At 41.3% G+C, this 16566-nt stretch overlaps 1 protein-coding gene across 1 annotated transcript in view; it reads right to left on the reverse strand.

The window, feature by feature from the left end:
- Positions 1-10721: 10721 nt before the first annotated feature.
- Positions 10722-16566, reverse strand: part of LOC308395135 (glucosidase 2 subunit beta-like) — a 184071-nt gene continuing 178226 nt past the window's right edge. Inside the window, exons 14-15 of the mRNA XM_080879830.1 lie at positions 14956-15055; positions 10722-11500 (exon numbers count right to left, since the gene is read on the reverse strand). Of these exons, the coding sequence (XP_080735956.1) occupies positions 11363-11500; positions 14956-15055 (238 nt within the window). The 3' untranslated portion in view covers positions 10722-11362. The remainder of the gene's footprint in view (positions 11501-14955; positions 15056-16566) is intronic.

Consider the following 16566-nt stretch of genomic DNA (forward strand, 5'->3'; position numbering starts at 1 on the left):
TGCTACATTTCTGTGATGGGTACCAGAAATTATTTCCACTACTAATTAATTACCGTTGAGCTCAAAGGTCCTATTAATAAACGGTTAACGAATGTGTATTTATGACGACGATTTGTGAGATTGGTAAACTTATGATACGTACGATGGTCTTTCGTTCTACACGGTGCATTTCAAGGTCCTGCACCCATCCGTCGGTAAACTGTACCTGGGCTTGTTGCAGTGACCTGAAGTTACTAAACTTCACGAGTGTATGCACTCACTCCAAGAACCGTATAATTATAAATATGCATATAAATATGCTACGATGAGATAGCTGACTTCATCTAACTAGCAAATGTTGTCCAGGCTACGTTGGTGATGCAGTTTTTTTAATGTGTATGATATTTTTGTCATGCGATTTTAAAGCTGGTGTTGTGCCAAAAAGTGATTGTCTGCCAAAAAGTGATTTCCGGTATTTGCCAAAAAGCGATTGCACATATTTAAAGTGCTATAAGTAACTTGTTGGGCTATAATATGTTAAACATATGTCAAATGCATCCCTTATGGATGACATAAAGTCATCTTGAGCCACAAACAACATTCGTGTAGCAAGATACAAGCCGCAATCAGTTTTTGGCAGCGACTTTTATATAACCTTTATTTATGCAGTAAAAAAAATCTCATTAACATTAAAAATGTATTTTGTAAGAGTAAGTTGCCCAACAGGACAGCAGAAATGGCAGCAAATATTACAATAGTTCTGTAAAAATATTTTAAGTGGGGATAAAGGACCGGATTGGTTATAATGTAAGTACAAGTTGTAAAGATACTTAAAAAACAGATAATTTTTTAATTCTTTATGTAACCCCTTTGTATCCCCTGTTCACCGAAGTCTATTTACGAACATACGTAAAGATATTACACATAAAAAATACACAGAAACACTGGAAATCACTTTTTGGCAGACAATCACTTTTTGGCACACCGGTCCTACAACCGCATCCAAGAATAACATGCAGCTTATCTCAGAACTGTCGGTGAAAATTATTCTTGGAGCTAGGTTTAATTGAGCTGCATTTTAAAGAGGTGCAATTTCACAATTTGTGTATATTTTCTAAGTTCACTATTTTGTCATGTGTTGAGAAAAACACAGATTTAAAAATTACATGGTCTAATATTTACATTTAGCATAACTGCAACATACTTTTTTTTTTTTTTTTTTTAAAGACTCGAAAGGACTTGAAATTCAAAATTTCAGACTTGTGACTTGACTCGGACTTTTACACCAGTGACTTGAGACTCGACTCTGACTTGCCTGACATTACTTGAGACTTGACTTGAGACTTGAGGATAAAGACTTGAGACTTACTTGAGACTTGCAAAACAATGACTTGGTCCCACCTCTGGCTAGCTCCATCTTATTTTAATATCAGGCTAACCAATGGCAGTGACAATATCTTAGCCAAACTAATAACCTTAACACACATGAAAAATAAGAAGGCAATATTGTACACATAGTTGTAAAACTTCTTACCTCAATGTGTTTTTTAGATTAGACGCTGAAGTCTTGTAAGTTGAAACGACTGTAGAGGTCAAACAAAGTTTGCACTGCATCTGGACGCTGTCTCCATTTCTTCCTCTGTACATGAAAATTCCTCCAGGTACGCGTCCTCCGTCTTTTCTACGTCGTTTTCATGGCTGACAGTGTTGTCCTCTGTCTCCATTTTGGCTTCTTTGTCTCCAAATCTTCCGTCTATAAAGTAGTTTGTACTCCACCATTTAGCAGCTCTAGCCACCTGTGCCTGCTGCTGCAGCGGAGTTTATTCTTTGCTTACGTTTTAAATTGGTGAGGTTGCGATTGCACGGCCTTATTGGCTGCAAAAATGCAGACGAAAGGTTTGAATATTAATTCAAATTGTGGGCGTACTCAGTAGCGACTTTTGATTTTATAAGTAGCGAAGTAGATTACATAGTGCAAGTTGTACTCAAGTATGAGTAAAATTACACACTTGAAAAATTACTCTTAAAAGTACAAGTACCCAAAAAATCTACCTAATTACAGTAACGTGAGTATTTGTAATTCATTACTTCCACCCCTGGTAACTAGTTACTAGGGAAAGTAACTTTGGTTTTACTCAGAATTCTCTTGTTAATGTGTTGCTTCCGTAACTGGATACCCAGCAAGATTGCCAGGCTTCTAGCTTGCTTACTTGCCACAGTGCACTGTGCCACCTACCAATAGAAAGGAAAAAATAATGTGCACATTTCCACGAGAGAAATCCCACGCCTGGACCGTCGTTGACCGCCGCATGATTCTAGCCTACGTCACAGCGTCATGTGCGCCTTTTACATCCAACACAAAAACTGCAGTCGTGGTGCTTTGATTGTACTCAGAACTCGGACATTCTGACTTCCGAATAGGAAGATGTAGGTAACACCAGACTGCAGATGAGCTGCATACAGGGCTGGACTGGGACCAAAAAATCATCCCGGGCATTTTGACTAGAGACCAGCCCACCATTATAGCAAAAATCATAAAGCCTTTGAATGAAAATAAACACTGTTGTGACAGTGATGTACACTGTTCTGATGGTATATATGTATCAATCTATCAATCGTTTGTTGCAAGACTCAGATAATTATTTTTTTAAAAGTGAGACATTTTAAATGAGAATAAGAAAGAAAAGTATTTCTTTGTGCCCACCTCTCCCTGTTAATGCCCTACATGCCCCCCTGGCAACACTTTGCTAGACCCGCCCCTGCACAGTTACCAGCTGTCAGCTACTTAGAAAAGGATCCTGGTGTTATTTGTCTCTCAGAAACAGTTCATAACTTCCCTTCAACTCATTCATGTCACCTAAAAGGTAAACCTGTTTCTCCATCACAGCTCTGATGATTCAGTAAGGACATCTCCTGGTTTCATCTTCATGTTTCCCTCTCATCACATAACCAAACCGACATCATGACCAGCAGCTTTACAGCTGTGGCTCCAGCAAACATCAGCTGATACTAGAAATTAATATTAAATAAATTCTAACAACAACTGATCTAACGTGCTGCTGTTGTTTAGCGCGACATCCGGTGGTTTCCTCTTTCTGGCGCAAAGTGGGCGATAAATAAACAGAGAAAAGCTGATCAGCTGATCATTGATCAGTTTCATGATTGAAGTAGAAACAGGAGAGGGAGGGTGAGAGAATGAGAGAAGAGGAGGCAGCTGTGCAGCAAAGACACAGAATAACTCCAGCTTTGTGACTTTTTCATTGTAGCTGAAGTCCGGGACAAACTGTTCCTTTACACCTCAATAAGAAACGCTTAATATTTTTCTCTGAATACGAGACGATTCCGTTTTTTACGGGACAGTTGGCAACTCTAATAATTAACCTTATGAACAAAATAAAGTTCAACATCATTAACTTCATAGCACCACCCAGCTGTATAGAAACTCCGTCATGCTAGCTAGCACGCAGTACGTAAAAAGTCAGAATAACGAAAATAAACTCCACCTAAACTTGGTTCATATCTGACCCAGAGAGACTGCAGGTCATAACTTCTTACCTGAAGCTCAGTTCACACTTGGACCGGCGGCTGCCTCGGGTCTCTTTTCCTTCTGCGTCCCTTTTCCTTCATCCACCTGCTGGCCTCCACCACTTGCTAATGTTACTGAATCTGTGGAAGCTCCGCGATAGCCACCACACGAAGTAACGAGTAACGACCCTATCTAAATCCCAGTAACGACTAACGCGTTCCTGATTTTGGCATAATAACTAGTTACTGTGCTCGTTACCACAATAATAACGTAGTTACTGTAACGCGTTACTTAATAACGCGTTAGTCCCAACACTGCTGACAACACACGACTTTGACAGCAGGTGGGTGTGGCTTCAGTTTCTTCCTGTGAAAAGGGTGTTTTTCCTCCCCACTGTCACCAAGTGCTTGCTCATAGTGCTCCATCTGATTATCTGATTTCCTGTGGCGCACGCTGTATACAGCGATTGCCTCAAACTTAAGATTAGTCAGCACCTTTAATGCTTATTTCACCCGTCATCGCTCCAGTTTGTCAGATTTCACACCCGTTCGTCGCTCTGTGGTTGACACTCTGTCATTTAGGTTTGCTAATGTAGGCTATAAATACACAGGTACTCCAAAGATTACAAGGTTCCTTTTTGACTTATTTATACCCAATCTGGCACAATGTAAACCACCGATCATGTGCTTTTGTTGTTTTTTTGTTCTGTTACCTCCTGTGATCTCTCCCCACTGCTCGAATAAACTGTGGAAAGAAAAGCAACAAACTGAGAGCGGAGATAAAAATGGGTCTGTGATAACAAAACAACAACAAAAAGATTAAAATTCACTCATTCAAAAAAGCCACGTTTAGTTTCTGCTCCCTGATTACTCTTTGAATAAACTAAATCCCTGTTGCAAACACGGCAACAAAGGTGTGACATTATTAAGTTTTATGTAAATTAGGAGTCGCTCCAAACACCGCTAACTCTGCGATATCCCTGTCGGTTAATTTCAATTTGTAATGTGTGTTCATTCCTTTCTGCCTGTCTTTGTTTGATATATGCTGTCACAGCGCTGACGTGTTCCTCTTTGCAAGTTTAGGTTCCTTTCAGTAATGAAGCTGCACTTTGGGAGGACAGGCTCTGTTGAGCTGGGTTGTTGTTCATTGGGTGAAAACACTCACGTTGTGTGGCAGCTTTCGCTAATGCACTTTTATTGAAAATGATGATTCTATGTGAGTTAGGAAAAGGCAACCATGCATTTTTGGCTTCCCAGGCCCTGAACTTCCTCTCCACCAGCCTCCTCTCCTCTAAGTGGGAGCAGCCAACTGCGGGAGGCTCCTGGTAACCACATGCTATCACAGCTCGGCCTTCCAGCCTCCAACCGCGACACGCTTACACTCATCCACTCCACAGGGGAAGTGTTGAGCCTCGCTCGCCGACGTGAGAGCACAAACACAGAAACATTCACCCTCCACCAGATAGACAGCGCTGCTTATAACCCCCTCCCTCCTCCACCAGCTTCACATCTCTCTCTCTCTCTGCTCCTCCCATTACTATTTGCTACTCGTGTAGTTTGTCTCCTCCTCTGAAAGAGCAGTTTTCCCTGAAGCATCGTCCGGGTCGCTGTCATTTTTATTTTTACTGCTGTTTATTTGACTGCGTATCTTCCTCCTCCCCCTTCTCTGCCCCACCCTCCGTCAATATTAGTCTTTGTTCATCTGCATCTCTAATTCTCTCACTGCATTTCTTACAGTGTCAGTGCAGTTATTGTTTTTCTCAAACACTGTGCAGTAAAAATAAAAAAAAGTCTGACTAGAAGTCACCCTTAGCTTCTCCCAATTGCCAATTAAGGCACAGAGGAGCAAAAGTAACGTTAGACTGTAACGTTCTGAAAGGGGAAGACATTCTGCGTCTTACAAATGAAAGGTAGATTTCATAAGTAATAAACCTACTGAACCCAGTGAGTTCTGCTGTTCCAGCCTTATTTGATCTGCCGTGACCAGAAGCTTATTTAGAACATTTTAATGAGTCGGCTCATTACCAAAAGGAAAGACTTTTCAATACTTGTGCTCGTGCTAGCATTATCATTACAGGTTCAGGCTGGAGCTGATAGTCAGAAGTTTAACGTTAGCGATGGAATGACTGATGTGAAAGCAGCTAAGACAAACGCAGACAACTTTGCTGAGCTCAGTATCCCTTTTTCAACCTTTTAATGGCCTCCATCTTTATTGTGTCCTCAGCAGAGCACTCTACACAACTGTGCTTATTTTATCTGCCTACCACCCAACAGCAGGGGATATAAACTAGTGACTAGCTTATTAACATAGTCTGCAACTGCCTGCTGACCAACAGGCAGCTGGGGACAAATAAGCACTGCGAGAATGAGTGCTGTGAAATCAACAGCTGAAGGCTCAGTGACACGTGCCTAGAGACCTGTCAGTGACTCCCTGTTAACTGCCAACTGGTTGGGGAGTGTTTGCTGGAGTTTCCAACCAATTATTCACCAATTATAACCTCTGACTAACCAGTCAAGGAAATACACATTTTCTCAATTAAATTTTATTAATATAGCACCAAATCACAAAAACAGTTGCCCCAAGCTGCTTTATAGTGTAAGCTAAAGGCCCTGACAAACACCCCCCCCCCCCCCCCCCCTCCAAAGAAAAAAAATAAAAAAATAAAAAATGAGACAACCTCCTATTAGGAGCACATGGCGACAGTGGGAAGGGAAAACTCCCTTTTAACATGAAGAAACATCAGGCAGAACCAGGCTCAGGGAGGAAGACAGGACAAAGTACACACAAGACAACCAGATCCTGACGTATATCTTGATATATCAAGATCTGGATATTTAAATCCAGTTCTTTAACCTCCTCGGACCTGGCGTCCACATATGTGGACGTCACATTTTGGGTTATTTAGACCAAAATACTAAATTTTGCTCTACAAGGGCCTGATATCCACTTACGAGGACATTATACTGCTACTGTTCTATCAAAATTTTAGACGAATACCCTCATTTGGGACTCTTATTTTTCTTGAAAACAAAAATAAGGTAAAAAAAAAATCTGGTAATTCTTTGTTTTTACATTCATCGGGCCCCAATATGTCCAAATATCAAAGAGAAATTAAAAATGCATGCCGTGGAAGAATTCGGGTCTTAGGAGGTTAAACAAGTTTATGCATATAAAGCACACTGTTTAACAGTCCAATGCCAAACTAGTTAGCAACTTAATGTGAAGGCCCTGCACCATCATCCCCTCAGCTGTGATACTATGAAAACAATAGAGGAGCTCTATGGGACAAAGCATCTTTTTCAGAACTGATATTTTTATATTATATAATTTTTTATATTTTCAAAAAATTAGCAGCACATACTGGACAACATACCGATATTCCTGTGACAAATGTGCCAATGAGGATCCAGCTGGTTTGCAACAGAACTTACATATATGCAGTGGGCAGAAAACAAGTATCTGAGGTTTCTTAATGCTTCTCATACCTTTGAACCACAAAAGAAGAGTATTTATTTTCTTGCAGGATTATGTAAAAACTGATTTAAGAAGAATGTACAGTAATGAATGGCAGATTAAATTCATCAAATTAATCGATTAAATGCATCTATTCTAAAGAAGAAATGATCGCACAGACTTGTTTGGAAGTAAAACAGTATCGTGTCAGAGCTTTGAGTTGTATCAGGAAGTGCACACCTGAACACACAAACTGTATTCACTGTACTCTCACAAACACCTTTGTTTGTGCAAAATCTGTAGGCTAGAGGCTGACGGTGAAGCGTCAGTATCGTGACTGAATAGACTGGAGTAAGTGCGGACACGAGGGAGCTGGATGTGACTGTCGCACGCCGACTCAACGCCAAGGCCCTTTTTTTCACTCTCGGCCCCGAGGGTATAACTGGCCTCCCTTCAAAGGAGGAAGCTTAAAAACAATCTCCAAAAGAGTGAAAGCGGTGCTGGGTTGTGGTGGGCGTCAGTCAACCAGTCAGTCAGTCAGGCAAGAGCCCCGCTGTCTCCCACTCCAGAGAACAAGGTACCTTGAACTAGTTTCTACAAAGCTGAGTCGGAGATTTAATGCAATATAAAGCCTCTGGGTCCTTTTAGCAATTTGGAGTCAACACACAAATACGCCCACACTCAACTGGAAAGACTTTCCATCCCTGCCCCTTCATGTGCAAATGTGCTGAATGGAGGTGTGTAAGTATGTGCTAGCAAGTGTCTGTGTGTGCTCAGCTTCCCTACTGAGTCCTTCCCACTACTCCCTCCTTCCCTTTTCTGATCTGCTGCAGCACATCATTGGCTGTTCGGCTATAAAAAAAAAAAAAAAAAAAACAGTACAGAAACACACAGTGCTAGCTTTTTTTTTCCTTTTTTTAATAACTGTCCATTTAAACCGCAATCTTCCAATGTGTTTCCCACCCACGCTGTGTGGGGTGAAGCACGCAAGTAATTTACCACATGATGATCATTCAGCAAAGTGGGGAGTTGTTAATACCCTGCAGATTGTCAAATCTGTTCCTTTGTGAGAACAGGTTTTATCCGTGGAAAAGTTCTCGATGACACCCAATCACATGATCACCATATGGCGATGCCGCAATATAAAGTTTTTCTCCAGATGCCAGAAATGAAATGTTGACTCCTGCAGTAGCAGACAGAGGGCTGCTCTTGACACTGTCTGGGTGATTGGCAGTATTTCCAGCTGCTGCCAGACTTGGGAGCCTGTGAAGGCTGAATGTTGTTATGCTGACATCAGCTTTGGCATCTGTTGCATATTTGAAGTAAGGGAACAGATTAAAATCCTCAAACACTGTGTTGTTTCCTGGAGATTGTAGGGACACACAGTGGATTATCCATCCATCCTATTTTATCCAGTTGAGGGTCACAGTGGGGCTGGAGCCTTTCCAGGTGTGATGGGGCGAGAGGTGGACAAATCATGTTTTTGGTCTTTGGGAAGTACTCAGTGCCCCAGCAGGTGGATTCGAACCCATGATCTTGCTATGAGCTGATGGTGCTAGCTATTGTAACACCATGTAACACCACCATGTTTTGATATAGGAGAATACAATAATTTTACTGTGAGCTGTCAGATTGAGCTGTATTAACATAATGTGTTTAGTTCCACTCTGAATGCAGAGTGTGCATATGTGTGTTACATATTTTACTGGCTTTGAGAAGTTCTGGCAGAAATGTCCTTTGTCTGACTTGTTTTGCACCTTCAATAAAATTGACAGCTATTCTGAAAACTGAAGCTGAAAGCAAATAGTTTGATTCGCCATCAACCAGTGTGTGCGGATGGGAGCCGACGCCGGATAAATAAAAAGCAACAGTCCCTGGGCTACAGAGCCTGAGGCTATTGCATTGCTAGCAGGCAAACAGCCACCTAGCTGCCCCAGCAGGGTAGGAATATATCAGGCAGCCTATTGGATACCTGACAGCTGATTTAGCTCCCCCTTAATGAGCAGAGGGCTCCGCTGCAGAAACTCCACAATCTGTTACATAACAACATCACAGACAGCACACCCTGTACGATGCAGACCGCTGAGGACGGTGGACTCCTTTGAAAACGAGCCGCGCTACGTTCAGTAAAAAAAATAAATCCTACGATAATAAATGAAAATGTAAATATACAGAAAGATGTGTGGCTAATGTAATAAATGCAGTTGGAGAATATACTCCTGTGTGTTTAAGAAATGAGTTTTCAAGTGAGCCAGTTAGGAGGAAAAAAAAACATAGCGATGCCACTATTTTTATTGGCAAGGTTTTTTATTATGTTTTATGATTATGTCAGTCTTCAGTTAAAAAAATACTGGAATGTACACTGCTTGGAGGATATGGCTGACTTCAGTTCATTGTTCATACTGAGTAGAAACTGTAGCCAATAATTATTTAAATCACCTCTTAATACTTTCTTAAATATTGACTTCCACACTCGTTGGAGGCAACGCTAATCTGTAAAAACTGTTTTGTACTCACTGAACTTGGACTGGACCTCTTTTGTTCTCATGTTTTTGTGGTTAGAAACATTCCAGCATTGTAAAAATAGATGGTTGGCAAACGGTTGCTGGAGGTTGCTTGCTGTCGCTAGGCAAAAATGGCAACAAAGAGGTGCACGGTGCTGCAACTAAAACCACCTCACAATTTATTGGGTCGCTGTGGTCGCCAGCAGCATGGAAGATACCGACTTGGTTGCAAACACACAACTATTTGCTAGTTGGTACTGACACTATGAAATGTGCAACACAAAGTGGAAACGGAGACTGTTTGCCTTTATGTCAAAGTTGAAATGTGCTGGTTTCGGCAGAAAGGCACAACTTTTACTTTGAAAGTGAAGAGTTTCCATTTTTAGTTTGTGCATCCAAAGATACGTACACGGGTATTTTTGTAAACTGAGATTTTCTGTTTTTGTTTACATGTAAAAATAAAAAACGAAGTCAAAAGCTGTCAAGGACATAACAAAGCAACAGGTGGTGGTATAATCCTAACTGTGTAGAAAGGTTGGCCAATCAGAAGTCTAGAAGAGGAAACAAAGATGGAGTCTTTCTAAATGGAGGGGCAGTAACTGTGTGTGTATATGTAAGAGTGTAAAAACTGCAGATAGTAAGATTAACAGCAACAGTGTTTTGTTCATATCCGCCAATGTAGAAATTCATCTCATGTACGCACAGCGTCATCATAAAAGGCGCACACCTTTGACGTAGCGTGACTAAATCTCAGTTTTCCTCGTCCACAAGTAAACGCAAAAAACGAGTTTTCTAAAATCTCAATCCTGGCAGGAATTTATAAAAATCTCGGTCTTCAGTGATCGAAAACGCCGTTTACGTGTGGACGAAAGGCCCAAATGCATAGAAACAGCTGTTTTCAAAAATACTTGCATACATGTGGACGTAGTCCAAGTTTCGCTACCGCTTGGCAAGTAGTTGGTGAGTGTTTGTAAACAAGTTGGTGTCCACCAAAGCAAATGTGGAATACACAATCTTCTATAAGTGATCAGAGGTTGCTCGGAGGTTGCCAACCAGTCTCTAGGCCTGTGTGACTGAAGCCTATAAGAGCTGGGTATTGTTGGTTTCAGGAGTAGTAAGATACATTTATTGGGAACTGTTTTCATCTGTGGAACGACACACATTTGGTACTGAATTGTTACAGTAAAGGGACTATAAATTATAAAGTACATGTTTACTGCAATGAGGAAAAATGTCAACCAGAGCGACAACTCTTTTTTGTTTTGTAGTTTTCACAGAATCATTTAGCTTTATGCTAAACTGCACCAGGAAACGGCTGAACATGCAGCTCCTTCTGGGAAGATCATCTGATTTATTTATAAGTTTCATTTGCTCAACATAAGAAACATACAACATATCCTCGATGTTAAGGAAGGCTATTTTTATAAGGCAGTCATTATAATGAAGAGCAAGGACACAGTCCTTTTATTTGTGCATATTACTGAGCAGTTATTTAAAACGGCAATTACATTAGCAGAAATGTGTTTAGACCCTACAATAGATTGGGTTTCACTTTCTCCCATTATTTACACAGTAATATTGCTTATTGCTGAGCATTGAGTGCAAACACTTACAGGGAATACACAGTAATGTTGAACACGTTGCGTTAACTAAATCATTCAGTAAATGCTCTATTTAGATATTAAAGTGTAACAGCAAGAAAGCAGCACTGTAACAATCAATGGAAACTAAAGTGGCTACTGAAAACCAGACTCTGACCTTAGCCAGACTGCCTTGGAAGTATATATGTTCTGACAACACATGTCAGAGGGGACCCTCAGGACCCCAGCCTGTCACCGCGGGCCAGCAGAAGAGAGGAAGGGGTCCAAGTTATTCTGGGCTAGGCCAGTAAGGGAATGGGTCACAGTTCACTGTGTATACCCTGCTGCTTTAGCACCGGCTGACAGGCCACAGGAGTCTGAAAGTCCATGATGTACTGGCATTTGCTGGGCTCTTTCACTGATCGCAAGGCTGTCTCCGTTCCGCATGTCAGTGTGACCTAGAAAAGCACAAAGAAAGAGAAGTTGAGGTTGAGAAGAGCCATTGTTAGCCTGAGTCAAGAGCCGTGGCAGTTTGATCACACAAAGGGAGCTGATTAAAGTTGACCTGCCACTTGTTTTACAACTTCTCTTAAAGTTTTGCGAAGAAGTGGGGCTTGCTACAAATGACAAAATTATACAGAAGGAACCGCTGACTTGTTGTGACTTTGCGTGAAGCAAAGTGTTTCTGTGAGTAAGAGCGAGCGTGGATTTATGGGACACCGCCGCTGTCGTCCCCGCGAGCGAACAGGACAGGGGGAGGATGCGATTACTGCTGTCACGACTTTAATAGGTGACTTTGACGCCCCCTGCAAGAGAACGGAGGGGAAAACAACTTCTTTTACTTGGGAGTGGTTTCCATGGCAACCCCTCTCATCATTCAGCACCCTGAACAGACAATCCCTTTGGCGAACAAAAGCACCTGAAGAGGCAGAGATGGGAACCTGGCAGGTATTGTTGTGCAGAAGTTTCAGGCTAGTAGAAGTGGTGATTTGGCTTTGTCCCGTAGGGAGACTAAAATAGTCTTTTGTTATGTCACTTAGTATCTTGTTGCACTGAGATATTAAGTGGGTGTGCGCTGCTTGATGAGACAAAGTCTTTTCTGTCACGCTTGTCCATGAGTATTAGCGGTCTGGTTTTAATTTGCAGGTGAAGGAGCGATAGCTCAGTCTTGGTGGCGATTTATCCTTTGATACACTACATGTAATAATGTAAGACAGCAGTAGTAGAAAACACATCTTACGAGGAAGTGTGGAAGAATTGGTTGATTAACAGGCAGTTATGCAGCACTGTGGGAAATCCAGATCCATGGATTTTAGACTTTGGCCCATAAAAGGGACCACAGAGCAAGACAGATCGGATTCTGCATTAATTGTCTGGAAGCCCCTAAACCGTACATTTTACAGTGACGCCACAACACGTGATTAGTCACCGGGGCAGCTATAGCTCAGGACGTAGAGCAGGTTATCGATCAAATGAAGGTTTGGTGGTTCGATCCCTCGCTGCTCCAGTCTGCATACCCGATGTATTCTTCATCATATGCTATGACTTGTTTTGGTCAGCTAGTTCTCCTCTGTGGGGATATGACCCTTGAAAGTTTTACAGTTTTCTTCACTGAAAACTTTCCTCTGTGAATGTAAAGCTTACAGCTAGGGCCAGAACAGGTGACCCTAAACTATCCCTATGGTATGCTGCAGGTAGGCTGGTGGGGGCTGCTGATCATGCACTGAGCATTTCTTCTTCACTCCCCATATGTTTTTACATCACTGCTGCTTCTCATTAAATGTTTTCTCTCTACCACAGCTTGTTTTGCCCAGTCTCCCTGTGCTCTGAACCCTCAATTGAATGGGTTGCAGTTTCTAACAGAGATTAAATGTGTTATTCAGCCCTGAAAATGTCAGCGCTGTACTTACGAGTGCTCAAAAATGCTGAGAAAAATAAGTCAAATAAAAGCACTAAAATTTCAAACCATGCTTAAGTACATGCAGGGCCTGTAATCTGCAAAAGCTTCATAGTATGAAAGTTAAATTTTGCAAACTCCCATTAAATATACTAAAAATATTATTCTGGAGGAAAAACACCCTCTGTGCTTTTCCTTTTTGATAAAACTCATAGTTAGAGCTGGATCAGGTGACCCTGAATCCTTACTGTAGTTTTGCTGCAATAAGCCTGGACTGCTAGGAGCTTCCCATGATGCACTGGTTCTTCTTCAGTCACTGTGTTTATACACCACTCTGGATTTAATCATTAGTGTTTATTAATCTCTGGCTTTTTCCTACAGTGTGTCTTTTGTCCTGGCTCCCTCTTCTCCTCCCCAACCAGTTGGGGCAGATAGCCGCCCCTCCCTGACCCTGGTTCTGCCAGAGGTCACGGGGGTCATGTGATTGTCAGGGTTTTTGTCTATATTATTGTAGGGTCTTTGCCTTATAATATAAATAGCCTTGAGGTGACTGCTGTTGTGTTCTTGTTGGCTTAGGTTTTCTCTTCAAACTCTTAAAACAAGTGGTTTGGTCACCTGTTCAGGGGTTTATTACCCACGTATTTAGCAACGCTAACCCACACTCAGAGTTCAGCAGTTCATTCTGTGACTACAATACTGTCAAAATCACAGTCAGTGCCGCAAAAAGCAGATCGCAAATGTAATAATCTGGAATTATCCATGAATGAGTCAATGACCGGAGCTGGTTTAGATCCGGCTGTGGTAGCTGTAGCTCGTGCTTAATGACCACCGACACAGAATTAATAACTGAAAGAGTTGAGTTCACCTTTCCCCACAGACACACAAGATAAACTGTGCACCGCTTGAATTTGGATTACCCCAATATCCACCAGCAAAACAATACATCACTGGCGCCTCTTCTCCAGCATACATGATGGTACGCTGCAATGAAAGAGTGTGCTACCCAAAGCTGAGGTTCAGCCTTTCAAATATAATGAGCGTCTACTTCTGACAAGACTTTATTTATGCCGTCTGCGCAGAGTTAGGGGGTCGTATCAAAGGACTTCAATTTAGTGTTTTCAAAGGGGGGCCTGGATGGCATGAGTACATGCATTTGCAAATGACATTTATTGGACTGATTTGAAGAGGGGGCCAGGCACAGAAAACCAGATGATTAAATGTCCTTTATTTTTAACTGAGCAAATTTCTCACACACAAATGCAAATGGATGTCATAAAGACTGGCTGAGAGAGGGCATGATGCTGGGAATATGTCGAAGAGGAGAATGCTGCAGAAGAATGCAAACGGAGCAGCAACATTAACCATGAAAACCAGTGCAGACTGACAAAGAGTGTGCGTGTCGGGGGGGTAAGTCACTTTCAATCACTTGGCTCTGGACATAACATATTTTTGCCAGGCTGCTGAGCACGCCATGAGGACTGATTGACTCGATCCTGATTGTTGAAATGCTCATGCCCGGGATGAGGCAGACCGGGACACAGATCTCATTTTATTTCCTGGTTAACAGAAGGAGCTCAGTTTGCCTGTTTCCTTTAGTTTTCTCTTAGTGCAGTGTCCATTTACCCCGCTCTGACTTGGCGTCGAGTCAAGTGTTCATCTTGTTGCTTTCCCTAGAACTACAATAAGATTTGCAGCCTTGCCTGCATGTGCAGGGTGGTAGCTCTGCTCCTGGTACCCTGCTTATAAAACAAGAGGAAACATTAGTGTAATTACTAAATTATTCTCCAACTGAATTCAAATAAAATAGGCTCTCTATCCCATCTTTTATTTTGGGTGGAGTTATAATGAGTTGTGCACAGCCTTCATCCTTCCATCTGCTTGTCTGTCAGTGTGTGCGTATACCATTTGTTCATTTGAATATCTGTTATTCATGTCTGCCTCTTGGTTCTCTCATTACTGTAAGAGGGTTTGGGCTGTAAAGGATGATTAAAGATATATACAGTTTGTTGTGCTTACTGTAGTACTGCGTGAACCTCCTTGCCAGCAGGGCTCTCCATTCTCATAGACCATCTGACTGTAGTGGTTCTTTGGCTTTCCTGTCCACATCCCCCACATCCTGAAAAATGTTAAAAATGAAATGACGTAAGACATAATATGTTATTTTACTTACAGGTACAGTGTGTAAAATTTCACCACTAGATGTCAGTGCATCGCCGATTGCATTCAACAGAGTTCTGTTTGCTTTCTCCTTCAAATTTAAGTGCATTATTGTCGTTACGGTGGCTGCTGCAGGACAAACATGTTTTAGTCAGCCGAGAGAGAGAATTATTTAGATTGTACCCCATGTATCCAACAGGCACAACGTGTAAAAACACATTTTTAGTACAAACTATATTTGAATAATATCAACACTTTACAATAAATCGGGAATTTAAAAAAACATCAATTAAATATTTTGCAGTATTTTATGTTTTCACCCTCCCGAGCAGTGATGGGAATAACGACGTTACTTTTTTCAGTAACGAGTAATCTAACTTATTACTATCGTTACAACGCCGTTACCGTTACTAACTAGAAAATGCGGTGCAGTTGCGTTACTGTTTTTCAACAAACAGACGGCTGAAGCTGTGTTCAGCTTACTGCACCTTATATCAGTTGCACGGAAGTCGCTGTAAGTAATCTGGGCGCTACAGCTTTAAGCAGCTGCGCGCGCTCCCGCGGACGGTAATCACGATCACTGCCCCCTTAGCCTGGAGCTAAGGGGGCAAAACAATCACATGAGTGCTGCTGTTGGACTGAGGAAGAATAAAGTAGTCATGGTAAGCCAATCACATGACCACTTCAAGATGACAAAGCAACAAGGTGATATATACCAGTTTTTAAATTGTGTTGATAGGCCACGTCGGGAGATTTGGCTGTTTAGGAAGAGCGGGAAGTTTTAGGGGTGACGGCAAGAGAGAGAGAGAGCGAGTGGACAGAAATATTCGGAGTGGCACAAATAATTTGTGGCATCTTATTGAATGCAGAACAGCTGATTGTTATCTAAATAGTTTGAAATGGTTATTAAAAAAAGAGGGTAAAAGGTGAATGGCTGCAAATAACTTTGTTTACAAAACTTGTGCATATGATTTTAAAATTGACAATTTCTATTAGTTAGTTATAGTTATAAAATATGATTCAATAAACATATTTGTGGTTGTTACAGTGAAAAATAGAACTTTTTCTACTCAGATTTTAAGTTTTTGTCTGATTTTAGATCAATTGTGTTAATACAGTACATCAAAATGAAAACATAACTGTAAATTCAGACACGTGAGGTTGTGCTGAAAAGAATGAGACCAAACAAAGCAAAGTAAATAGTTTTTAAAGGTGAAATGTGGAGGGAAAATCAAAAGTAGTTAAAAATGGCCAATTATACCCTGGACCCCAGAGGGTTAGACTTTTTTTTTTTAAGTAACACAATAGTTACTTTTCAAGTAATTAATTACTTTTAGAATCTTGTAACAGTTACTAACTCAGTTACTTTTTTGAAGAAGTAACTAGCAACTATAATTAATTATCTTTTCAAAGTAACTTGCCCAACACTGCTCCCGAGTCTACAGCTTTGGCCACTGCTCATCAGTAGTG

Source organism: Rhamphochromis sp. 'chilingali' (assembly GCF_963969265.1).
Source record: "Rhamphochromis sp. 'chilingali' genome assembly, chromosome: 1".
Classification (NCBI taxonomy): domain Eukaryota; kingdom Metazoa; phylum Chordata; class Actinopteri; order Cichliformes; family Cichlidae; genus Rhamphochromis; species Rhamphochromis sp. 'chilingali'.